The sequence below is a fragment of the Loxodonta africana genome, chromosome 3 (assembly GCF_030014295.1).
Source record: "Loxodonta africana isolate mLoxAfr1 chromosome 3, mLoxAfr1.hap2, whole genome shotgun sequence".
Lineage (NCBI taxonomy): Eukaryota > Metazoa > Chordata > Mammalia > Proboscidea > Elephantidae > Loxodonta > Loxodonta africana.
The window spans coordinates 169,751,875-169,779,579 of NC_087344.1; the positions used below are offsets into that span (position 1 = coordinate 169,751,875).

Consider the following 27,705-nt stretch of genomic DNA (forward strand, 5'->3'; position numbering starts at 1 on the left):
ATGAGAAGGGAAATGAATGTGCTCTCGCTATTTTTTGCAATCTCAATTGCAAGTGATTCTGACATGTAAAAAACCTCAGTCAAGATATAGCTCACCTTAGGGAAGAGTCCACTTCTAGGGCTTACATCAATCAAAACGAATTAATTACAGCTGCAGTTATTTTGAGATACTGTAGAAAAGATTCTGTTTTAAATATTTAAAAAAATTAAAATCAGCAAAAATGTTAATTTCTAAGTTTCTTTCAGTTTAGAAGCACACCAGATTAGAATATGAATCAAATATGTATCTTTTCCAAATTATTATTATTTTTTTCATTAAAAAGAAAACTTCACAGAGAACTGTTATGTGACAATTTGGTTGTGGCACCTGAAATCCATTTTTAAGATTCAGAGAAAACTGACTGAGATTCTAGTTATAAAAATGAGGCTTTAGAAGAAAGCTTTTCTCCCCCAAGGACCAAGGAAAGCTCTCTGCACTGTATGTTGGAGAGGACTATGTTAGAATCGCTAAACCTGACTGTCTATCACTGATGCCATAGTGAATCAAGCTGAAAAGCAAGCTTGAAGCAGAAAGCTAAAGACATTTCATTTAAATCGAGAAAGCTTTAGAGGCAGGGTTGCTTTAGAATGGTTAGTTGTGTTCTAACATACATGGCATTCTCTAAGCATGAATGGTAGGGAGCTTTCAATTCACTCTGTGGATAGCCTGTAAGGACAGAGTAAAATGTGACCATCCTTCTCCATCAAAAGGAAAGCTTACTGACTCTTTTTTCTAGAAGAGTCTACCACGTAGTAACTCATACTTTGGTAATTTGATGAAATGGCCCGGTGAATTCTAACGCCATGGCAGAATGAAAAAATCTTGATTTGGAGATTGTACATTGAGCTGGAATCCTGCCTTGAGGACTATCCATATTTACGATTTAGACAATTTGTTTAAGCCTCAGTTTCTTTATAAAATTATGAAGTTGGATGAGTTTGCTCTTTAAGTTTCCTAACAACACTGATTTTTTGTTTGTTTGTTTTGTTTTGGTTCTAAAATGTGATAAGAAACAGGGTGCCCTGGATATGAAAAGCCTCTGCTGAGAGGACGTTAGTGAGTATCCTGCTTCCCAGGGCACATGAGGAGAATTTCAGGTAGAGATAAAATCACTGGGTCTTTTTGGGTATATACAGTTATTGCTGTGGTTCCTTAGGGAATCTGGTAACAGCATTATTAACACCCAGAAAGGAATCTACAGAAAACCAGAAGGCTCTCCAGAAGAAATCCCTAGGGCCTTCGAGGCAATCCTACAATCTTCTCAGCTAGCGGCCTACTCTGAGAAACACAGCATCATTAAACTGGTTGAGGAAGATACAGTTTCACTACCGCTAGGTAGGTCTTTCCTTGAGATTGCATACAAAATTTTATTTTCTGGTAAACATTTATCTCAATAAAGAAAAAAAAAAGATATTTACTGTCACAGAATATGTTCAGCCATGCTTCACAATCTGCATAGCTAATATCATGAGCTGTTTCATATCCTATAATATCTAACATCTATATATTTTCTCTTTCCCCCAGTATATTGGGGACATTTGGTGATAGAGGAAGGACACATTCTACATGGCACATGGGGGGCGGGTATCTTTTGATGTGGAGGATCACAGTCCTCTACCCCCTTTCCTCAGACACCGTGCTTGTAAGGTCTCTATTTGACAACAAGTGAGGTACTGGAAAATGAACTTTAATTTTTCTCTAGGACACTACAGTTTCCTGTGTAGAAATGGATCAATTCAGAGACCAACGGGCCTTTTGAAGTACAGTGTAGTAGACTAGAAAGAGCCTGGGGTAAGAGTCAATAAATCTAGAATTTTTCTTTTCCACTCATTTCCATTTGGTGTAATGATATGAGTGTAGCTCTTAGAGTCACTTAGGCCTTCCTGACCCTATGATTTTGGGCAAGTTACTTGGCCACACTGAGCCTCTGAGTCACCATTTATAAAATGGAATTAATTCTGTTGATACATGGGAACATCTCCCTAAAATTCCAAGCAGAAAGGTCTGCCTAACTCTTCCCAGCAAGTGAATGGGTGAATTGGACTGCTCTCCATTGATACTCCAGGTCTTCCAGGAAGATTCCAGTGATACTCACAGCCCTGAAGTGACAGCTGTAGTGCGGGAGTTCAGTTACATATTTGAAGCTTCATCATAGGACCTTTTGGCGATCTTGGCAAATCTTGGTTTAAGCTAGAATTTTCTAGATGTCCCCACAAAGGGATAACCAGCAAAGACACAGATATCAGCTCACACTTAAAAAGTGGCTTGACCTTCTAAAGTTACCTGGGAAAAGGTTAATACATGAAAAAGTCAGTTTGCTCAAGGTGGGTAATTGTCAACAAAGATTGCTGAGCCTCTCTTGGAAATACGTATATTTTAAAAATCTTTTAAATAAATCTTTTAAAATAGGAGATTCCTTCCCTCTTTCCCATTAAAATATTTGATTTATTCTTCAAGATTAAAGAGGCAGCTGTCCTAATGTTCATTCAACTTTAGGATACCCACAAAGGTTTCATGAATGTGAAATGCTAGTTACACAAATATGAAATGGATCTGTGATGAGGATACTGGGTACATGATAAAACAAACTCCCAAAGGCATTTCACCTAGGACCTTAAGCTTTCCTTCTAGAACATTAACAAACATTTCAAAATTAATACAGCACACCATGCAATTTGCCGTATCACTACTCTAGTCTCATAATTTTTTCCTCTTGTTGTATAAAACCTAATTAGCTAAAGGGCAATTCAAAGGGAACTTATATTTGAGGGATTTAGAAGTAGTAAAGCAAAGGGAAAAAACAAACAAACACTTCAGCTCTCTGGATAGCATGAACACGATTACTAATAACCCTTGGGTGGGAAAATCATAAACCTTGTGATTTTCCTCACGATCCAGGTTTCTACAGTAAATTGATACTGAATAAAAATATTTGGATGCTGTACAGAAAACAACTTTGACAAGGTCTCCAACTGGCATTGAATGTTTTCAAGTCTGAAAACATCTCTGGGCTTTCTCAACAGTCTGATGGATCCCTGCAGGTAGTACTTCCCTTGTTTAATAGACCTGCCAATTAAACCAAATTAGAGATGAATTTTTAACTCTGTGATGAAAGCAATGTTCATTATAAGAGAACACAGGGAAATGGAACATTTCCCTTAAGTGAACTATTGTTTCAAATTGAATAAGTTCAGGGGCTTGGGGAGGGGGCAACAAAACACCTTCATTAATAATTCTCTGCACGTCATCCTATCACGTCACTTATTTGAAGGTAATTGAAGGAAATAATATATAGCTAGGTTCACACGATGCTTACATCTCTCATCCCTTTTGTTGTTATTCTGAGAAATATTGCTGTTGATTTAAAAACTCCAGTTGTCAGGAAAGATCTCTCTGGATGTAATGTTTTATTTTAGTGGCTGGTCTACCTTTACCTCCGACATATCTGTCACCTGCTTTGTTAAGCGGTGATCATCACCCCCACAAAGCTATTTGTCCATCGGGCCAGTCCTTGCTGGTCTAGTTATACTCTTTATTATATACTGTTTAACATAATTAGTGAAAGTACTTGCTTTTCAGGACTAAGGGTCAGATAATACATGTTAGAATATGATGATTAGTTTATCACTTTAACAAAAACACCCACACTGAACCAACTATCAGTTTGGGTCATCAGCATCAACAAATGTTCACTTAGATAAAATTGTGAATGTTTAGTTAAAAATGCATGATGCATTTTATTAAAAAAAACAAAAACAAAAAACTTAAACCTGAGTGAATTACTGCCACCTCCAGTGAAGTAAACACACAGATTCTAAGGCTCAAATGGCCACAGATCTATTTGGGAATTCATTAATTGCTAATGGTATCACCAGTATTTTTTCAGCCATGGCCAAAGCACATCAGAATAACCAAGTTTTAAATCAAGTACCCTTTGGATGACTGGGAGGAAATCTATTTCCTAACAGACAACAGCAGGTACAAATGACCTTAATGGGAAATTGGTTTCAAAAACATTTTTAGCAGATGATCAGAAAGGATGACCATTCTGTCCATTCATTTGAACCTTAATGTAGGTGCTGACAATTTGAGATCTATACTGAAATCTCTTAGGGCTCTAAGACCAACAGTCATTTCTGCTACAGTGTATGTATGTGAATTCATGGTTCCATACATCAATAATCGACATCATTTGTTTTCCTTGAGATACGCTTTGATGATCGGAGTCTCATAGGTGTTACATCAGTTTTAATAGCCTCTTCCTTGCATTCTTGGTGGAATTAGTCTGTGGATTCCTTCTTTGGGATAAAGGGAAAAACCCTGGCAAACATTCCAACTTAGTTAAAATCCAAGTGGCTCCCTGTTCCCTGGCTTGCACCTTGAAAACCCCATTCCTGTGCTCTGTAGAAAAGGCAGCGAGTCATCTGTGTGTGAATTCTTGCCCTCTGAGAGGAAAGGAATCCGCCAGTGCACAGGACAAGTGCCTTCTGAGCCCATAAAAAAGGAATGTGCAAGGGCCATTGAAGCAGCCTAGGAAATACAATCAAGTTTGATGGTCTTATTGTAAATCTCTTCCCCTCAAAGCCAGGCAATAGGCAAGCTAATCATGTGTGATGTTGGGTGACCCCTGGAAGCTCTTATATCCTGTTCGCTTGGACTCTGAGGAAACACCCATTGCACTCTAAGCAGAGCAACCAGGGGCATATCACTTTTTGTTCGTGGTTTTTGTTAGTTATTAGGAGCTAATTCCCTAGGTTCCTGATAATAAAAGTTAATGCATTTTCCAAAGGCACAGCTAAGCATCCTTTCAGGTCACCACTGATTTCAAAATAAAACCAAGCAAAACAAAACTGGAATTTCCCGATTAAGTGTGTAAAAGGTCAACATCTGCTGATGCTTGGAGATGGGGAATGTGGTGGAGACGGCCGGATGAGATGTCGAGTGAGCAGTACAGTCAGAGCGTCCATGCAACACACAGCTGACACTCGGAACAGAAACACACCCCAACACCAAAGAACTACTTTTCCATCTATCCATTTCTGAGACTTGTGGTAGGCCAGATCACCCTAGCAGCCTCAATCATCTCTCTCAGCTTGCTTCTCTTTGGTTCCCTTTTGCTCTGAAATACATGTGCAAATGCAATTGTCAAGGCCTGAAAGGAGCACATTGTGGCAATAGATACAGTTAGGCCAATGCCAAGGGAGATAGGAAAGCAGAAAAATTAGACGATTAAAGCTGAAGGTTTTCATTTGCAAGTCTGTATCTCTGATGCTGTTTCAACAAGATCACAAAGAGGCTGCTGTAGCATTAGGCTGATCACTAACTGGCTGTGGAACACAACTTCTATTTACAAAGCGGCCGATTTTCATGGTGTTTAACACATCTAGGGCTTAACAAATCAGTGTTCCGGCCCATTCACAAGCTAAAGTAAACTGGGCTGATTTAGAAATTGGAAGACCTGACTGTGCATTTATAAGAAACGAGAAGCTGTTTTATCCAAATTATCAGAGTGTTGCTTTTCAGATGGCTGTTGGGGACTGCAATTCTTCAGCTGCTACTCTTTACACTGCCATCCCCCTGCGTGGCACAGCCCCTAGGACGAAAGCCTGTGTTGGCTGAAGCCATAGGGAAGAGTCTTCCTTGCATTTCTAGTGTATTATCGCCACCTCCCTAGTAGTTTATTTCTAATCAAGTATTCAGCAGTTGTTCAAAGCATTGGAGACAAAAGGTGTGATACATAAAGATATATGTATTCTGCTCGGAAAGGCTATTGGGCGTGTTCTTAATGAGGATTTCAGACTTGTGCTAGGGGATCACTCTCTTACAGGTGAGGAGGGAGCTAAGGGCTGATTCTCCCACGACAGCTGGGAGAATATTCTCTGCATTGCTAATTCAGAAAAGTTGGGGTTGATAGAGTACTGGTGGGTGATTTCTTTTTTGGTTACTTATATTCCTACTAAAAGTTTTCTCACAAATCTCTAGTACTCTATTAAATTCAGCATGTATTTTTACACCCTTTCTCTAGCAAACTGCAACCTAAGTTGTCAAAAAGACACACCTCACTGTATTTTAGGAGAGAGAAATGGAAGTACTGATTACTTTTTCCTTCCTTCATCCAGAAAGAGCAATGATCACAAATCTGCATCTTTCAGGCCTTCACAAAACCGAGTTTAAGGCATTAACAATATTCTTTCTCCCTGGTTTCATGGTGTTTTCCTTGAGTTCTAATGAATATGCCCAAGGCATTCATTGCCATTTATTCTCTACTTTTCTAAATTGTTAGAAATCCATATTCAGTCCATTGGAGAGAGTTCAATTTGTTTGTTGGGTACTAAGTATAGATAAATAGGACTGTTTATATTTTTGTTAAATGAACTTTGGTTTCCTAAGTAACTGTACCTCTGTACAGGTGGCCTTCATTGATCAAATCGTCAGGAATACTGTGGCTCTGTCATGACCACAGAGGAAGTAGGTACAGCGATTTTATCTGGGCATACACCACCTCTCTGCAGAAAACTGACAAAATTTCAATTCACAAACAGACTACTCTCTCCCACCAGAAATGGACACTGAAAAAGTAGATCTGAGGAGCTGAACAGAAAAGCAAAGCTAGTCTAGATTTGGTTTGGTTATTTTTTTACTTACTACCAATACTGGAAATACTGGGGATACCTGGAGAGAAAAAAAACAATAAAGAAAAGCTGTTAGCTGTTTATTAGCACATGACTAGAAATATTTAACTTATTCTAACAATCATGGAAATTTAACTTTTTATAATATTCAGACCACCAGAAAATTGGCACAGGAAAAAAAAAAAATTCATTCTAGACCTTGTAGGTTCATCAGAAGCTCATGCTCAAATTCAACAGCTGGTCCAAAACAGCTGTGTGACCAACTATTTCGTGCTTGCCTATAGGTCAATGAACACTTGTATGTAGTTCGAAACAGTTACTTACTGAGCTAGGCTTGTGTTCTGGGCACAGGATATAAAATACACACTGTGTGACCTTGTGCAAATATATCCACAGAAGCAACAGATTATTTTTTTAATGGGTTAGGAGATACATGTGTTAGCTGTTGAAAATCATCTGGTACTTTATTTGATTAATTTCATATAACCATCATTTTTATTCCTCCTTTACTTGTCAAGTATGTGAAATAAACTCTTTAATAGAAACCTACTTGAGCAAAATAATTCCAGAATATATTAGGTTTTTCATATTGATCATGGACTTCATCAATTTTTCAGCTTTCACTTAAATTCACAAGTTGTGATAAGGTAGTAGAACCATTTCAGAATGCGACTACTGGACTTGGCATAAACGTCGACATGAATTTAGTCCGTATCTAGATTAAAACTCCTAGCCAGGCGGTACAGTGCAGGGTCCAAGAGGAGGGTCTGGGGAGCCAAGTTGTCTGTGTTTGAAGCTTGGCCGTGCTTGTGTGACACTTACTGACTGTGTGACCTTGGAGTAAGTTGCTCTGTCTCTCAGTGGCTCAGTTTCTTAGGGTTGTTGCAAGGATTACATAAATCGATACATGTACAGCACTTATAGCACTGCTTGACATGTAAATGGTGTTATATCCACCTTCGCTATGGTTAGTATTATTATCACAGCTGGTTTGTCAAGCAACACCAGGACAGATACCGCAAATTCAAAGTCAGGGACATATATCCTCTTCACTGAATTTGGGTAGTGGTGTGGGTGAGAGCAAAAGTTGGGACTCAGATGGACCTGACAGTCTGCCACCTTGCTATTGATTAACTGGGTGATTTCAGACAAGTTACTTAGCTTCTCTACACTCGTTTCCTCATCTGAACAAGTACTAATAATATCTACCACATAGGGTTACTGTGAGGATTGAACGAGATGATCTATAAAAATGTCTGACACACGGTACACTTTCAATAAATGATAGCTGTTAATGAGTTGTGCAGACTTGTTCTCCATGTCGCTGGGGTGTACTAACAGGTGGGAACTGTAAGAATCATTAAGCTTTTATTTTAGTGTTTCTCTTTGAACAACTGCCCTCTGCTTATTTTTACCAATCTTTCTAATTTGCTCAACAATTTCTAGTTTTCTGTTCTTTGAACCCAAGAGCTGTTTTCCTATTTCTTAGTGGGAAAGAAAGAAGGAGGAATTAAAGCTTACTATGATTTTAAAGAAAAAAAAAAATCTGGAAGGAATGAAATCTTATTTTCAGTTATTAGATACTTGCAACATCTCTTGATTCTCCATACAGAGTTCATAGTGCTTCTGTTTAATTCCTGATCACTGATGAACTCAAACTGGAAATGTAAATTTTCCATTTATATGTTTAAACTCTATCCTGAGAATTGAAAATTGAGCAGAATACGATTTCTGAAAAAAGACTGCTGATTTCTTGACCTGACACCTTGGTAGACTATCTTTGCTGCAGCATGACAATGACTTCGTACTGAATCTTTTTTTTTCCCCCTTTGCAAATCTTCTGTTGAGTAAGGTACGATTGTAGCATCATAATTTTAGTACCAATTGCAGAAGTTCCAAATTTCCCCATGATTGAAAATCCTGCTCCATTGCAAGGTACTGTTAGCCTTTTGCAATCCGTCAAAGGGAATGGAAGTTCGGATGGCAGAGACTTTTCATGTGTTTTCAAACTGGTCATGGAGTTAGGAGGCCATGCGTAATGCAAAGAAAAGTTCTCAGGGTGTTTGGCACAACAGGCAGCAAACCCTCAACACCATTCGATGCCCTGCTTGCTGCAGTTGAATATACTAGGAAGATGCAGAAATGCTTCCCTTCTTTTGGGGATGCCAGTGCAGGGAAGAAATGTTCAATCCAGCTCTACAAACCTCATCCAGCAAGGCTTGTGAAAGCTTATTTTCCTCATAAAGATGTTTTCTATTAAAATTCAGGCTCTTCCATATATATTTTTTTTTTTCAGGTGCTTCTAGGTAAGTTGCTTTCTATTCCATTGCTATGAAATGGGAATTGCTCAGAAAATTTTTTAAACTTCTTATTTGAATAAAAAACTTTGAAGATGAAAATATCTGAACACCAATGAATGTCCATCAATATATTTTCAAATGTGATTTTTTCCCCCCAGTGTTTCTTATTGTGATGTTCAAACACTATGCTTTTGGTTCTCTACAGACAACTAAACAATTTAGTAACTCATTGCATCCATCAAAAGGATATGAGTAAGTCATGAGAAATCCTTTGAACACTCAAGGAAATAAGACAGGAAGGCCCAGAAACAAATTGTAACAACTCATTTCACCAAAGGTGGGTTTTTCTGGGGTCAGTAAGGAATGAATCAGTAAATTCTATTCCATCTTTCAGCAGTAACTGTGCCCATAAGCCACCAGAATGAATGTCACGTTGTGGTCAGGAAAACTGTCTAGGCACCTGTGGATAGTTTTTTTTAACATTCCTTGTGAAGTAATGATGATTACATAAATACTGTTTTTATCTTTATAACCAAACTCTGGGAAACCCTGGTGGCGTAGTGGTTAAGTGCTACAGCTGCTAACCAAGAGGTCGGCAGTTCAAATTCGCCAGGCCCTCCTTGGAAGCTCTATGGAGCAGTTCTACTCTGTCCTATAGGGTCGCTATGAGTCAGGATTGACTCAACAGCAGTGGGTTTGGTTTTGGGTTTAACCAAGCTCTGAAGTTAATTCTTCCCTACCTTCTGCATCTTCCTGATGTGAAGTTAGCCATTATCTCTCTTGTGATCACACAGCTCTTTGTACAGACTTCCATGATCTATTGATCAACTTGTTTATTGATGAATCATTTCTGCATTTGTCTAAGTGCTCTGAGAGGACAAGTAGTTTCCCAGGACAACAACTGATATATAGAGTAGTAGTCCTGGGTAGTGCAAACAGTTAATATACTCTTGGCTGCTAACCTAAAGGTTGGAGGTTTGAGTCCACCCAGAGATAACTTGGAAGAAAGTCCTGGCAATCTACTTCTAAAATATCAGCCATTGAAAACCATGTGGGGTATAGTTCTCCTCTGACACACATAGGGTTGCCATGAGTTGGAATGGTAACTACCTGTTGCCGTTGAGTCAATTCTGACTCACAGTGACCCTATAGGACAGAGGAGAACTGCCCCATAGGGTTTCCAAGGAGCACCTGGTGGATTCAAACTGCTGATCTTTTGGTTAGCAGCTGTAGCTCTTAACCACTCTGCCACCAGAATTTCCTGACGGCAACTGGTAGGTATATATTTGAGCAGCAATGTATTGCTTGTTTTCAGGAAGGTTTTCATCATAGTGCAACTACCACTTTTGATCATAGCATGACCTTGTCCCCTACATAATGTTCCATGAGACATTTCTCAGAGTTTAGTATTATGAATATTTTTGTTCTTTCTAAGATTCTGATACATTTTCTGCACTCTGATAGCAACGTACAGAATGCCCTCTCATCCTTTGCCTTCCAGGAAGCTTGGAGCTAAACCTGATGCTCAACTGGGGCAACTCTGTTCAACATGCAATGTAGGGTCTATTTTCTTTGTTACTCCTTTTGTCAGCTCTTTCTTTTTAATTTCTCTTTGGGTTCTTATTTGTATTTGTCATCTTACTAAGCCACCCAGAGGCAAATTAAGTTTTGTGGGCCTAAAGTGTATAGAAATCTGGGAGTTCTCTTTAAGGAAAAGAATGCAAAACTAAAATAGAAAATCAGACATGGAAGTGATTTTTTTAACTGAGGAGTCCAGTGGGGGACACCTCTGAAACAATGTCAAAAATATCTGGTAAAGATAAAGAGAATCATAGGTGGATAGAAAGGAAGCAATGAAGGAAGATACCAGATTAGCTAATTTGGGAAGGCTGGTAAAAAATTGAGGGCTGAAAAGGGCTTAAGAAAGTACCTTATTTAGCCCTTTTTGTTTACAGAGGAGGAAACTGAAGGCACAAAGAGCAGTAAGTGCTCGTCCAAGTCGACCCCTTAATTCTGCATTGGAGCATGTCATCCCTGATTCCTTGTCTACTGAGACATTGCTAAACTTGCACCGAGGAAACGAAGCACAGGTATGCGTGAGCTTTAACAGGAGATTCTGCAATACATGGCGTATGATTTTAATCAGAACCCTTCTTCTAGAATAGAAATGTCAGTTCAGTCAGAGATACACATACATGCTGAGTACACCAAAGGGATCATTCATCCACCATGTGCCGAAAGACGGAGAAGGAGTTTGGCTTGTGGGTACTTGTAGTTATTCTCTTTTCAACTCAATTCCCCCTACCTTAACCACATTTATTTTAACATTCATTTTCAAGGAATTCTGCTACAGTTAGGGGGATGAAAACCTAGTAGAATCATATAAGGTGCTATTTTTTTTTTTTCTTTTCAGTTTTACTGACTTTCCCACTAAGTAAATGGCTACAGGGCATATGGCCAAGCTTAAGAAAGTCAACAGGACGGAGATCTCAAAAATAAACATCCTGATATTCAGAAACAGATTAATGCACAGCTAAAAGCTATAAGTCCTTTCAAGAATCAATGGAAAGTTCAGCAGCTTTCTATCAAGAGGGAAGCAGAAGGGATAAGAATTTGGCATGCTTCAAACTGAGACGGAAAATGACCCCGATGTGATAGATAGCTTGAAAAAGGCCCATCAAGTAGGAGACTAGATGTGTTCTTACAGGCACACTACGGCCATTGGGAGCTCTGACTCCAAAAAGGCCAGTTGAAGAAGAGCTAAGATGTGAGTAAGGCAAACGTTGTTGTTGTTGCTGCTGCTAGGTGCTGTGGAGTCATTTCCGACTCATATCAACCCTGTATGACAGAGTAGAACTACCCCTCAGGGTTTCCTAGGCTGTAATCTTTACAGGAGCAGATCGCCAGGTCTTTTCCCCTGCTGGTGGGTTTGAACCACCAACCGTTTGGTTAGCAGCCCAGTGCTTAGCCATTGTGTCACCAGGGCTCCTTAAGGCAAACATTTCTCAGCCTCATTTGTATTCAGGAGGAAATACTTCCAACTTCCTTCCAGCCCTGGTTCCTGATTCACTTTTTGTTGATAGGAGATACAGAGAGTTGTCTCCCAAGAACTTGAAAGTAAGGGAAATAAGATTGCCTTCACAAAATTATACTGTGAAATCATCCTAGATATGATCCAACAGATAGACTGAAAGTCATCTTACAGCAATAGAAAGGTTCTGGGACCTGAAGGGATGTGACAGACTTGACAGAGGTGACATTAACCTGACTTAGTGTATTAACATATCTGAAGAATGGAAGAAAGAGCTAATCAAAAGGTGGAAGCCGAAAAAAGGTGCATCCCAAGGCCTATGGCGGCAGTGCCATCCTCATACTGTCTCAGTAAGAAGGAGCGGTAGCCTATAAACTCTCAGACGTGCAGTGTTCTGGGGGCCTTAGAACAGCCAACCCTGTTGTAGGATGGATGCGTCAGCGTGTTTCAGCTTCATGTTATTAACATTTAAGTCATTTAAATGTCCTGACCTCATGTTCGCCAAGCAACCTTCTGATTATTATCTGGGTCTGCTAGTAGACTTAATTACAAGGAAGAGAATACACTGGTCATAAGGACTTGAATATTCTAAACACAGCGACAGTCAGTTCATACTGTAGATGAATGACCCAGTGTTTGGGCACAATTTATCTCCCCCACATAGCTGCTGTTTCTACGGAGAGAATTGGCTGGTTAGGCTGTGATGAGTATCATGGTCCACATGCCATATTCTCAGTGAAATTATGATGATAGCAGCTCACTTCACGGTGTACCTACTACATGCCAACTCACATGTGGCCCCAGGGTTTTGGATGAGGGACTGTAGGCTGGTGGTTGTACGTGAACAACTTCACTGTGTGCTTACTACATGCCTGGCACTGTTCTGAGTGTCTTACATGCATTGATTCATTTAATGTTTATGACAACACTATGAGGGCAATCCTCTTAGCCTCAGACTTATTTTACAAACAGGGGAAACTCAAGAACAAAGAGATCAAGTAACTTGCCCAAGATCGTATCTCAGTCAGCTGAGAAGGATACGAGATTTGAACCCAGGAGTTCAGGTTCTAGAACTTGGGCCTGTAACCACCACGCTATACTGTTTCTCAGTTTATTGTAGCCCCCAATCTCTTATCCCCAATGGTAAAGTTAAAAAAAAACAAAGCAAAAACTCTGAAAATAGGATTTTTTTTTGTTTTTTTTCAAAACATACCTGCAGCACAACCTAATACGATCTGAACTAATTTGGTGGCAAAACCTGAACAGAATGACACGGGGTTATTATTTATAGTGTTCCGTTACCTCATGTAGTGATGATAATCACATCTTTGCACAGAAATATTAAAATGTTTAATGAAGTAATGTGGCCTAATATTTTGCTGGGCTATTATTGTAATATATGTGCATCGTGTTACCTTTTCTAAAACTTCTGAATTCCAGATCGCATGTGGCCTCCAGGCTTTTGGATGAGGGACTGTGGACTGGCAGCTACACATGAAGAATTTGGTATTCGGGTTTCATATACTGGGCCTATGACCTTGGTTCATGTAAATAAGACCCTGAGAGGATGGTGCACTCGTACTGTGATGACAGAATCAGGGTTGTGCATCTGAAGGGCTTTGGTCAAAATCTGGCAATGGTCAGGTCACCCAGGCAGTGAAAGTCACTTGGGGAAGCCTGTGAAAACCTGCCATCAACGTGCCATTACTAGATGACTGGCCAGGTCGTGGGCACCAATGAGATTTTTCCTATTTGGATTTCTTCAGAGATCTCAGCTGGTCTCTCCCTGCAGGCTCTTGTGTTAACACTGTTGAGCTGTGAAGGCAACATGTTCCAGGAAACACAGGAAGATAGTTGGGAGGCCAACATATCTATCTGCTCATTATAGAGTTATTAGGCTTACTTTGTCATTTAACAAATACTTAATTCCACAAACACTTATAAAAAAAAAAAAAGGATAAAATGTGGTTTCTGCTCTTAAATTGCTCACATTTCAGCTCCTGTAGTCAGATAGACCTGAGTTTAAATCTCTGCCATGTATTAACTGTGGGACGTTAGGGCAACTTACTTCATGCTTTTGTGCCTGTGTTTCCTTATCTGCAGAATGGGGATGACAATAGCACCCACCCAATGGGGGGTTGTGAAGATTTATTGCAATAAAGCACACAAAGGGCTTCAGAGAGTATAAAAGCTTATGGAAAGCTCAATATATAGTAGCCCTTATTATTTTCATATCATTATTGTAACCAATTATAAGTCTACACTTATAAACACATGAATCTAGGGAGGGAGAGGAGCAATGGATTTTGCACGTGAAAGTCTAGGAAGGCTTCACTTAGGAGTTGGCATGGAGGCACAGTCTTGAAAAAGCAGCAGAATTTCAATAGAGAGTGAAGACATGGATGATTTTGGGGAAAAGTAATGAATTCAGTAGGTAGCATGTTGACTTTGAGATTTTTGCAGACACCTGGAAAAATTGGTCTGGATATTAGAACGATTAAGGCTAGAATTGCTGATAATGATTAAAATAGTGCTACTAAGAGCTAAACCCACAGAAACAGATGGGAATGCCCAGGAAAAGACGAGAGAATGAGAAGAGGCAGGCATGGGGAACATAAAAATTTTAAAGGAGGAATAAAAGGGGAGTCTTTGAAGGTAGTGACATAGAAGAGATCTAGGAAAAGAATTAGGAAAGAACGGCTTTAGAGAAGACTGACTTAGTCAAACAGGTGTCAAAATGGAGCCCAAACCCCAACAGAGGACAGAGGAACCAAAAACAAAACAAAACTCGTTGTCGTTGAGTTGATTCAGACAGGGGACAGAGGAAGTCACTGAAAATAAATATTATCCTGAAGTCTAAGCTGAAAAGCAATACCATGCAATGTGGAGTCCTTGGATTCCACACTTAGGTTCAAGTCCTCTCTATCAGCCTTGCCAGCTGTGTGAACCTTAAGCAAGTTACTTTACCTCTGGAATCATCAGATTTCACATTCGTAAAATGAAAATAATAATATTATCTACCTTATAAGATTATTATGATTTTAGAATGGATTAATGTATGTAAAGCACTTAAATTGCCTGGTATAGTCACACATGCACACATCTGAGAAGAAATAAATTGGTCAATGCAAATTGAACGTCAGAGAGAAGAAAATAATAGAGCAATCATCAAATTACTTCCCATCATTCAGAGGAGTCCTAGATGTGGTGTAACAATTCAAGTTCAATTTCTGAACAAACAAATGATATCAGTGTCAGACCAATTTAATCCCTTTTCTTTGAAGAAAATTGGGCCATGTAGGAGAGAGGAAAGTAAAAGATTGAACACAGCTGAATTAGCTGGGCTCTCTGTCTCCATGACATTTCCATCACTTAGGTTGGAAGAAATTGTTTAGACCAGCATGCCCCAAAAAGAATGTTTTATAGAAAGCTATTAAGTGTTCCATGGCGGGGGCGGGGGGGGGGGGGGAGAGCTAAGCTTGGGAAATACTGGGTAAAATAAGTTACTTTACTATAGGGTTTCTCAAATGTTTTTAATAAGGTGATGTGACTATATAAGGGTTGGTAGAGTATACAGAATTTTCCAAATTTATTTGACCATGGTATTCTTTCAATGGTTGTAGAATGCACTTTGGAAAACAGAGGTGTAGATGATGTTATATTTTCTTTTCTGGACTTATGGCTCCTAAAGAGTGATTATGAAGTTTTGAGCATCTATCTGTAGAAATATATCATACATTATTGCTCCAAAGAGATCAGAGTTTAGGCAGGTGTCACTTAATATTTTTATTCAAGAGCTGTACAATAGGAATCAAGAGAATCCTGATGTAGCATGAAGTTGGAGAGAGTTGCTATTTATTTGAATTTCTTTCAAAGGACACTCAAAATAGACCTCTATCGAAAATAGAATGAAGATCAATAGAAAGAAGAAGAAAGATATCTTACAGGTAAAACTAAGCTTTGTAGAAAATCAGATTTTTGATACACACATATATGGTTTAAAAAGACCTAAAAAACATCAGAGGTCTTGAATACAAGTGCAATGAATAAAAATATCATCACCAAACATATTACTTTTGCCTTTGCCAAGTTTATTGTAGTGAAAATCAGAGGGAAATGGTGTGGCTACATTTTATAGTGTTGGGGTTCTTTACTCTTTTCTCCTGTCTCTACACACTCCATATAAAAGTGGCCTTGGAAATGCTCTGGAATGTAGGACCTTCAGAGCTGTTAGGAAGGTCCCAGTTTAGGGCAGCCTGGAGTGAAGGGTATGGTGTCCTCGAAGGGGGATTTTGTAATTTCTTGGTTTATTGAAGGTCTCCTAGTTCTCTTGTTAAAACTTGCGGTGGTTGTGGTTGGGAACTGATCTTCCTATTCAAAAATTATTCTGCCTGCTGGAAATTATACTAAGTGTAGAAATTATCTAGTACCAGTGCCATTTCCAGTCTGCTGAGGGCTTGATGTTGAGGAACCAAAGGCTGCAGCCACTCCTTTTTATTTCATAGGTGTTGTGTTAGGATATGGTATATCCTAGGTGTCCCTATTCCATAACTGACTCCACAAGCACCTAGTGTGAGTGTGTGAATGTGCGTGTGCACGTGTGTATGTGTGTAACAAAAAACCAATATGAAATGAGATCATTTGAGAATCATTGAAATAGCACACTAAAAATTAGAGGACTTTCAAGGCAGGCAACTAGGTAGGAGATGTGAAAACCTTATGACATTAAAATCAGAGCTGACGACGTCTAACTTGAAGAAGAAAAGAAACTGGGGTCAATATAGTTCATTAACTACTTAAAAAAAAGATTGGAAACTAGGAGACACTCAGTATTGATGTTAAGAAATAGTTTTTATAACAATTAAAACTGACAATGGACAAGACTACCTTATGAAAAACAATCTTAAAGTAGAATTATTTTTAAACACTTTGCGACAGGTGTTACGCTAGATACTTAACAAGCATTACTTTATTCAATCCTTTCAAAATCCCTATGAGGCAAAAACTATTATTATCCTCATGTACATGTGGGAAACTGAGTCATGGAGACATTCACTTTCTTTTCAAGGTCACACAGCCAGTGAATGTAGGAACTGGGATTTGATCCTGGAACCCGTGCACCAAAGCACTACATTGCTTACTTCCACTCCTGGATGTTTTAAAGCACAGTCTGGTGTGTCAGAGATCCAGCTGGAGGGATTTTTCCTATTGGAAGACTTTTCTATTGTAAGACTAAATCACTGCAGATAATCTTCTCAAATATTTCATTTAATTTCTGCCATAATGAAGATTAAAACACTGAATTGAACTCCGTTGGCCGTTGTGTCCATTTGTCAACTTCACATTTTAAGAGATGTGGAAAAGTCAAAGTCTAGAGTAGGTCAGTAAAAACTAAGGAATGGATGGCAATGGACCTACAAGTAAAATTGAAAGGAATAGTATTCCTTTGGCCAAGGAGTGATTTGGTGATCTACAAAATGCAAAGCATTGGGAATATATGTCATTTCTAGGAAGATTATAACAATTTCTCATTTCAGCAAGAAAGCTTGGCTGGCACAAGAAAGCCTTCACACTGAAAGTGCCTTGAAGTAAAGACTTTGAAATATAGTTATTGGTAGAAAGGAATAGGGTCTCGTTGGAATGGAAGCCTATGCCTTCAACCACAGCCACCTCAGCTTCCTCTTCTGTGGCCTTGGCAATTCGGCCCTCCCTGAAGATGGGCCAAAGTGTCAGTCAGTGTTTGCGAATTCAACTGCCTTCCATCCTGCCTCACCCAAGAAGCAGCCAACCCTGAATAAGAAATCTGAGCCATCTTCAATTGGGAAATCTTTAAACTGAATTTGACAACTGCAGTGATAAGAGATTCTTAGGTAGCCAGCCATAGGGTATTGTAACAAATAACCTCCTGAGATTTCTTCTGAATTCGTGAATCTCTGACCTTCAACAATCGAGGAAAGCCCACGGAGTCTCTTAATAAAATCATCACAAAAAAATCAACATTTCTGTTCAACAGAACTTTAAGGTATTAATTTTAGGAGCTAGCCTTTCATTTTTTTTTTTCTCTAACAGAAAGAAATGGAATACCTTTACAAAGAAAGATTTTTTTTTTCCTGCTTCATAGAAGTTTTATCATAATTTCATGCCCCCACACTTCATGGCTTGTTACGCAGTCCATTACTCTTACGTTTAACTTGATAAGGTCTTGGTTCCTGTGATATTAGTTTTTAGGTTTGGGTCCTCACAGCTGCTGCTTGGAAGTGGCTGATAACATTCTGAGCCTTACATGGAGCTGGTGTCTTTTCAAGTTCTTCTCCCTCCCCTGGCTGCTCACTAAGCTGCCGCTTGCTGTTACTTCTTACTCACTGGGTACATTCTGAACCTCGGCCTTTCTTTAAAGAGGGCAAACCTCAGGCTTTTGCAGGTAGGCTAATCTGTCCATCCACAGAGTTGGGCAATTTATTCTGGAAGTAATCACCTTCCTCCTTCAACATGTCAGGGCATGCTTGCCTGTGGATGTGCGGGTATTTTGGTGGGGCGAACATGTGTGTGACACTGGGGCATCACAAGGGGTTCCTGTAAACACAGGTAATGCCTCACATGTACACAAACACCCCTTTTCTTAAGGTGGTCCCCACAGGCTCACAGTCATGTTCTTTATCCAAAGGTGGCCTCTACTGACAGGATCCCTGGCAGGCCTGGCCTCAATTGCTTGAGTTTAGAAAAAGCTGATAATTCCACGGTGCAAAGTTAGGCCCTAGCTGAAATGGGAGAGGGAAATACCTTCTAGACAAAGCATCTCTCAGGTTACCTGATATGGGAATGGGACTGTAAACATTCGGAGAAGTTCTGGAAGTTGCTTATGGCTAAAATTAAGCTCGAGCTGGGAGTTTTGAAGGGCTTTGTTATTTTAATAGGAAATTAATTTGGGGGGAGGAAAAAAGCACCTCCTGTCTCATCCACTTAGAACAAATTGCTTCTTGGGTCTCAATGATTTCCCAACACGTTTAATGAGAATGTTGAAAGAGAGTGCTAAAAGGTGTTTATGAGTGGCAAAATGGGGACTGGAGATTTAGCTGCATTTTGAAGAGGAACGGGACAACTAGTAAAAGGAGTAAAATGACAATTGCAAGTGAAATTGAGAGGAACTATCAGGTCATTGTGCACAAAATATGGTTACTGAGCAAAGTTACTCACAGGTATTTGCAGTGCCTTTGGGGATGGGGAGATAGGAGCCCGGACTCCAAGGCCGGCCCTGATAGTTCTTCTTGCACTTCCCACAGTCTGGGCCTGTCGTGTTGTGCTCACATTCACATGTCAATTTGCTGTTGTCATACACACACACAGTAGCATGGAGATTACACTTGCACCTAGGCAGAGAAGAGACAAACAGTTCATGGTGAATCAAGCTGGCCTTAGTGACCACTGAGCTTTATAGGTTTATCCCCTGGGCTCGTGATGCTCACACCAGGCAGGGTGTTAGTGCTACAGAGAGGCTCTTCGTAACGTATGGATTCCCAGGCCCTGCCCTCAGAGTCTGGATTTTTAACAAGTGCCTTGGCGTGTTCTGATGAGGCCCAACTTCACACCATACTCTGAGGAGTCCTAATACCAGTCGGTGCAGTGGAGGCCTGGAGGTTCCATAAACCAGAAATCGTGCTCAGAAATCAGGGTTTTCCAACAGGTATCCAAAATACCGGTATCCCTCGATAGTGCAGATGGTTAAGTGCTTGCTTGCTAAACTTAAGGGTGGAGGTGGAGTCCACCCAGAAGCACCTTGGAAGGAAGGCCTGGTGATCTACTTCTGAAAATTCAGTCATTGAAAATCCTATGGAGCACTGTAATATCTGACACACGTGGGGTCGCCATGAGTCAGAATCAACTCGCAGCAACTGGTTAGTGAGAGGTTTCTCTACGATATCATCAAATCTATGACAATTTCATCTGGGTCTAAAGACAATGTTATTTTTTTTTAACTGTAAGTACGATTCTTATTTGTTTAAAAGAAAGATGACCATTCAAACAATTTGTTTTTCAGACTTATGATTACAGATCCAAGAAGTTATAATCAGGGTGTTCTCATTCCGAGCTCTAAAACGAAATTTCCTTGGATCAGAAGAATTTTTCAACTAAAGGCTCTAACATATCTGAGGGGCAGTGAGACAGCAATTCTCAGACTTCCCGGTCATGACAAAGAAGGCAACCACTAAGGTCTCTTAGAAATGGCCTTAATGATTCTGATAAAAGTGCTTAGAAACCTAGAAAATAATACCCTATGTGTGGCAGAGGTTTGAGGTCATTAGCCTTGCCTTCAGTGCCTGTGAACAAGGCTGTGATATAGGAGAGGCAACAATGCAATATGCAATTTCCACAAAAATACATCCTTATATACAAAATCTTTGACATAAAATTGCTAAGGCCAACTTGGTATTTGTTGAGGCAGCACGTTATAAATTGTACCCCACCAAGCACAGGCTGCCTCCTATGAAAGGGAAAACCTAAGTTAACAGAATAACCATGACCACAGGTCAGGATAATGTATGTGGGCAGCGATGTGTACATACCAAGGAGAGAGCTGGGTACACAGGCCGTGGGACAAACTACCTGGATCTCTCAGAGTCAGAATTTGACAGTGTTACTTTTTTTTTTAAGACACTAGTACCTTCCAGGAACTAGGACAACACATAGAAAGCCAAGTTTCATAAAGACAAAGAAATATTGTGGATTTATTTTATTTTTTTTCTTGTGTGGCAGGTGTCATGAGTCGGGAAAGGTAATCAAATACTCTTCCTTATATAAGAAAATGAGATTCTTTAACAACAACTGGTGTTGGTTTCTATAATGTCTATTTCTCTTTTGGGGATCTGTGATCTGTTTGGAACACTGACCCCATAATTAGGACAAGGAAACAAAGGAATGGCTAAGGCCATTACTGAGAGCTACAAGGGTCTCTTCTAAGTATAAGGTGGAGCCTCTAAATCAATGGCCACCCATGCCAACCTCCCTAGGCTAACACCCAGCCCCAGCTTCCTTTGGTGTCTACCGCCATTTGTAATACCTCTAGCTACACTCGGCCCCCTATATAGTTATGAATTGTATTAAGTTGGATGGCTATTATTTAAACAACACCTATTCAACTTGGACACACAAACAACATCTTTTAGAATTATCATCGGTAGAATTTTTTAAAATGAGTGCCTGGTAAGAGGAAAAAAATAATTCCATTAAGTTAAACAAAAAAATAGACAGTGTTTAATTTTCAGCTAAGCTTTATAACAATGTTCTAGATGTGGGGAGTTACTTGTGTTAAGTTGCTTATTAAAGGATCTTTCTCCTTCCACAATCAGCACCTTTATTTATGGGTATGTTTATATATATGGAGGATGTTTGAGACCTAAGAGATAGAAGCACCAGCTTATACTGATTTAGCACCCTATTTAGTGTTAAAAATTCCAGTTTGAGGAGATGAACAATGTGACCCCAAAGAATTTGCTGTTTTCATGTGTGAAGGCCAAGAATCCAAGTAGTAATTGCAAATTGGATTATATATCTTGTAACTGTTAATACTTTCATATTTGTAGTCACTCTGTGAGTTACAGGCAATTTCCATTCTAAAGACATTATATTAGCTGAAAAACTATCCCTTGAATAACAAAAGAAGGTGAAAAGAGACTAGATGAATGTTTAGTCCTATTTTTCTCAGGTCTTTTCCAATTAAGTGTTCATCCACACAAGCTTATTAATCATGTTTATAAAATCAATTTATAGCCCTTCCCTGAAATCTATCCTGACTACTGTAGGCACTCTGATCTCTACTCTTCTGATTTCTTTAATTGCTTACTGTGTGATTTGTCTGGTTAATTGTTACTTAAGGCTATTTATGTTTTTAGAAGTTTTTACTCATTGCACACGTCTCTCCTACCTTAAGCAGGGAAATATCTGCCTTGTATTCTTGTCTTCTCCAGATACCTCTGTAACCTTCATCTGTCTCTTTTTGAGTTTCTAATACTGCCCATCTTCACTGTCTCATCTCATACTCCTTCCAGCTGATCACAACCTTTCTTGCCAAGACCACCCGTGACCTCCTTGGGGGAAAATCCAAAGAATGCATTTGCTTGTGTTATGTGACCTCTCAGTGGTATTCGAATCTATGGACCACTCCCTTTGCCTTGAAACTCTCTCTCCCCCAGATTCTCAGGCTCACATCAGGACCATTTTCTTCTACCTGTTCCTTTCATGTGCTGTTGCCTGGGTTCTGGCCCAGCACAGTCAGCACACTCTCCTGGGTACCCTCATCCAAGTAGATTCTTCAGTTTCCCTCTGTGATCCCTAACCACCTTTGAATCACAGGCTTTTTAAAGCAACCTGGCATCATTTTTCCCCCTAGAAAAAAATAGACACACAGAAAATAAACTAAAAGATTTGAAAACATTTTAGGAGATTCAGATTCTCTGAAACCTATACATGTACCCCTAGGGATCCAGAGAAATCTTCCTTCCCTCCAATTTACCAGGTGAAGAATATCAGACCTATATGTTGATAAGTCCTGGATCAGTGCCTCCAATACAAATCCCTCTTCTGGGCTTCTGGTTTATTCATCAAACTGCTTCCTAGACAAATCCAGTTGGATGTAGAACTGCCCCATAGGGTTAAACTCAACGTATCTCAAACTGAACTCTTTGGCTTACCTCTCCCACTTAGTCTCCCTTCTGTCTTTTCTGTCTCAGTAAATTATATCATCTACTACCCTTACTACCCAGTTGGCCAAGAATAGCTCCTCCCTCTCCTTTTCCTATCACATCTCATCTGTCATTTACTCAGTCACTCACCAAGTCCTAGGGTTTCTCCTCCTTGATATCTCTCAAATCCATACAGTCCTAGCTTCTGCCACTTCCTAGTTGAGACCATAATCTTCAGCTTGATTTACTACAACAGCTTCTAACACACCTTCCTGTCTCTGGGCATGCTCCTCTCCAGCCCAATCCTAACACAGTAGTCAGAGCAATCTTTCACACAAATATATTTGGGTCACTCCTGGGTTAGAACCATTAAAAGATTTCTTATTACCCTCAGGATACAGTCCAAGTTCTGTAACATGGCTTACAAGTCCCTTTGCTATCTATCTCTTATGCCTTCTCCAGTCTCATCTGTGCTACTCCCAACCCTACACTTAGTTCTTCAAACTCTGTGTTTCAGGATATCTTACAAGCTATATCTTCCTCCTAGAACCTTCTACTTTCCTATGTTCACCTGTTTTATTAGGATAATTCTTGCCTTTCAGATGTTAACTTTGATATCTCACTGCCTAGCCTCTCGATGACATTTACCTGCAACTATCTGAGGCTTCTCTGACTGGGAAGAATGCATTCCTATGTCCTCCTGTACCACCAGGCAAGGCCAGCCAGCCAGGCAATAAAGACTACACCATCTCTGTTGCAGACATAGGCTGTATTTAAGTTGCCTACTCTTCTGCCACCCTCAATAGAGTGCAAGCTCCTGGAACAGGAGTCGTCTGTTTTATTTATTGTAACATCCCCGGCCCGTGTCAAGGTGCTTGACACATAATAAACTAAACCAAACAAAACCAAACCCACTGCTGTTGAGTCGATTCTGACTCCTAGGAACCTTACAGGACAGAACAGAACTGCCCCATAGGGCTTCCAAGGAATGCCTAGTGGATTCAAACTGCTGACCTTTTGGTTAGCAGCTGAACACTTAACCACTGTGCCACCAGGGCCCCTTGGGACATAAGTGTCCCCAAATATGTGATAAACAAACATATGAATAATAAACAAGCGAACTCCCTGAAAGCAGGAAATCGATGAGCATGTTCTATTATGTCCGGCACAGTAATGGACTAGTAATGGAGAATGACCATATTAAATCAAACACGCCATGATGTGCGGTGAAAACTGCTACGTGCCTTCATAACTGTTTTTCAAAACTAACCTTACATTGGGCAAAGAAAACTCTACAAGACTGATGACACCTTGTAAATACACTTTAATTTCAACTCCAAAAGATTTGCCAGATACCTGGAACCTAACTCAAGAGCTATCCTAAAAAATGACCTGAAAGACCCAGGAAAAGAACACACCTTAGGGGAGAGAAGAAACACAGCACAGTTGTTCTGGAATAATTTTTTTTAATCTTCAAATCCTCGTGCAAGGATAACCACCCTGGTTCAGGTGAAGTTTGTGGGAGTATTGCTCGGGCACTGGCTAAAGTTATTTCTCCCACAGTAAATGTGCTGACCTAGCTCAGCTTCTGGGCCTTTCCTCAGTCACTGTGACAACTGCTGTGCCGGGGCTCAGCATGGACATATAGTGAGTGCTCAGGCACCCAACAGTGGCCCACTGTTTTTGGAAATGGCCTCCTTCCACTTTCCACAGCTCAGTTTATTCTCAACACCTTCATTCCAATCAGAAGCCAAAATCCTTTATTTAGAGCCCTTGTCAGAGTGGCTTTTCCTCCAATGGAAAAAAAATGGATTTCGCAATGCCGGGAGATGGCTGTCAATTCCTCCTGTTATGACCTCCGCCCTACTGATGGGTGGAGGGCAGATTTCCGTGACATCCCACTTGTCTCTGACAGATTCATTATCCATTTCCATGGCCATCCAGCTCCCATGTCGACTGTCACATGAGGCAGGGGAGGAATTGTATAAGCGGAGACCTAAGAGCCTTGACTAGCAGTCAAATATCTGACGTTCTGGGGAAACGAGACTTTTTACCCATCCTGTTTACACACACAAAATTCTCATCAAGACACTGCAGATAGAGCTAATTGACATGCTTGTACCTTGAAGATCCACTCGTATGTGACAAACAGCACACACTGTTAAATAAGGGCATCGCTAAGACAGACTTGAAAAAAAAAGTGAGCGCTATTCTGCGATGCAAACCTAATGAACACCTGCGTGTTCTTGCTTTCAACCAAGGCTGCACTTCCTGTATTTTAGTGACCAGCTGTCATGACTCAATTTAATCTTGCTTATAAGAAGGCTCCAACGTTTAGATCTGTGCCACCTGCCAGTAGGTATGAAAACCCCCTGCAGTCTGCTTGGTTTTTCTTTGTAACTTAATATATCTATACTGAGAAATGTGTTATCCACCAGAATTTCCTGTGAGTTAGAGGTCTGTATGGTCTATTACTGATGTTTCAAATAGAAGCACCGAGATATGGGAGTTAGAAACTTGCCCTCTGTAAAGGTAAACAGGAAGTGAAGCCAAGCTTGGGGCCTTTCAGGGCAGGGTTTTAGCTCCTTTTGTACCTGAGGAGGATTCACCATGAATAGTATCAAGGTTAACCTTCCAGATATATCTAAGACCTTGAGAAGGACCCTAGCAATGTGTTCATGTGGTCATATGCTTTTCTATAATTGGTACAAATAAGATATTACTGTATTTTTTTTTTTTTAATTGATGCAGGCTTTTCTTTACGGGGGAAAAAAAAATAGAGTTGCCCACAAGTCAATTCTGACTTCTGGCAACCCCATGTGTGCAGAGTTGAACCACTCCATGGGGTTTTCAAGGCTGTGACCTTTTGGAAGCAGATATCAGGTCTTTCTTCCGAAGTGCCTCTGGGTGGGTTCAGACCACCAATCTTATAGTTAGTAGTCAAGTGCTTAGCCATTTGCACAACCCAGGGACAGCTTTTTCTTTATACGGGTCCCAAATGGTATAGGTTTCAGGAGCTACAAAACCTAGATCAGCCCTTGGTTGCACTGTCTGCTTTGGATTGGCAGTAGCTGCATGGATGGTTTTAAAAATGTGTTTGCAAGCATATTAGAGCTTTGTAAATATTTTAAAAGATGATAAATCATAAAATGCATCTCATATACATTTTCTGTCTCGGCAGCCCCTCGACCTTTCTTTTTTCACAACAGCACAGGAATTTCTGGTTCCCATCTGAACACATTATTTGAAATGGGAAACTCAAAGCAATATAACTTAGAAATTATGAGTTACAACGCTGAAATCAGACAGCCTGGGTTCAAATCTCACCTTTTCCCCTTGCTGTGAGGCCATGGGTGAGTGATTTAACTAAACAAACAGAGCTAACTTTGAATACTTCCAAGCACTTGGCATTGTGCTAAGTGCTTTTTACATATTTCACACATTCTTTTAAGCAAACCTTGTATAATCCCATGTTAAAAAAAAAAAAAACTTTTTTTTTTTTTTTTTTAGGCACTAATAATTACAGATGACACGTTTGAAGATTGAGAAATAAAGAGATCCAAGTCTCCCTACTAGTAGGAGATGGAATAGGGATTTGGCCTGTGGACAGCCTGCTTCCAGAACCCTGTTCTTACCATTGCACGGAGCATGCTGTGTCTCTAAGTATGGCTAAGCCTCAGCTGCATCGTCTGTAAACCAGGAACAAATGGATGTGTGTCGGAGGACCTTTGTGGGGACTGAACAAGATAATGCATGCAAGCCCTTAGGATAATATCCAATACGAAGTTCTTAGTAAATGTTACTTTCAGTTAATATTATTTTGATTGTTACTACTGGTACTATTACTACTAAAACGGGCTGTCTGATCCATTCCATGAGCATTAATTAATGACATTCTATGGGCAATACTATATGAGGCCCCATGGGGATTCATAAGGAAGACAACATATAGTCCTAATCTCTGGGAATTTAAATCTGTTGGGTAGAGAATATGAAACATACATAGAATAATTACAGACCATAAAAAAGGATAATATTCTCTATACCTAATCATGACAATTCAGGTAAGTAGGGTATTAACGCTTAATGGTCTCTACATCAACGATGATGCATTTGTACAAAATAGAGACAGCCTCTACCATTTACAGCAGATGGAAGAAAGAAACCAACACTTATCAAGGACCATTGTATGCCTAGTCTGTAATGGATGCTTGATGTATGTTATTTCACCTGATTTACACTTCTGAGAAGGAAGTATAACCTGTTTCCATTAAGCTGATTTCGCCTTACAGAGACCCTATAGGACAAAGCAGAATTGCCCATAGGGTTTCCAAAGTTGTAAATCTTTACAGAAGTATACTGCCAGATCTTTCTCCTGTGGAGCAGCAGGTGGGTTCGAACTACTGATCTTTTGGTTAGCAGCCAAGCACTTAACCACTGTACCACCAGGGCTTCTGAAGGAAGTATACCAAAACGAACAAAGACTCTGTTGCCATCAAGTCTATTCCAACTCATAGCAAAGCTATAGGACAGCGTAGAACTGCTCCATAGGTTTTACAAGCAGCAGCTGATGGATCTGAACTGCTGACCTTTTGGTTAGCAGCCGAGTTCTTAACCACTGTACCACCAAGGCTCCATGAAGGAAGTATAATTACCTCTAATTTCTATCTGTTTAAAGTGTGGCTGAGAGCAATAAAGTAACTTGCTCAAAGAAACACACTGCTGGTAAGTGGTAGCCAAGAGTCAATTCCAAAGGCCATGCTCTTTCTAAGACATCAGTATATCTGAGGCCAGAACGAAGCCACCTGGTCCATGTAAGAAGTAGACCCATGCTTCTAGACAATGTTGTGAAAACTAACACTCTAACAATTTGTACTCAAAGTGTGGTCCATGACCAGTGGCTTTAGTATCACCTGCTGGCTTGTTAGAAATCTCAGGCCCACTTGACTTATGGATTCTGAATCTGTTTTAACAAGATACCCAGGTGATTTATAGGCACAGTAAAGATGAAGAAGCACTGCTATAAC

General features: G+C 39.9%; 1 protein-coding gene across 1 annotated transcript in view; it reads right to left on the minus strand.

Moving 5' to 3' along the window:
- The window catches only part of NTNG1 (netrin G1), a 414,307-nt gene that overhangs the window by 77,086 nt on the left and 309,516 nt on the right, over positions 1–27,705 (minus strand). Inside the window, exons 4-5 of the mRNA XM_003409379.4 lie at positions 19,197–19,369; positions 6,685–6,711 (exon numbers count right to left, since the gene is read on the minus strand). Of these exons, the coding sequence (XP_003409427.1) occupies positions 6,685–6,711; positions 19,197–19,369 (200 nt within the window). The remainder of the gene's footprint in view (positions 1–6,684; positions 6,712–19,196; positions 19,370–27,705) is intronic.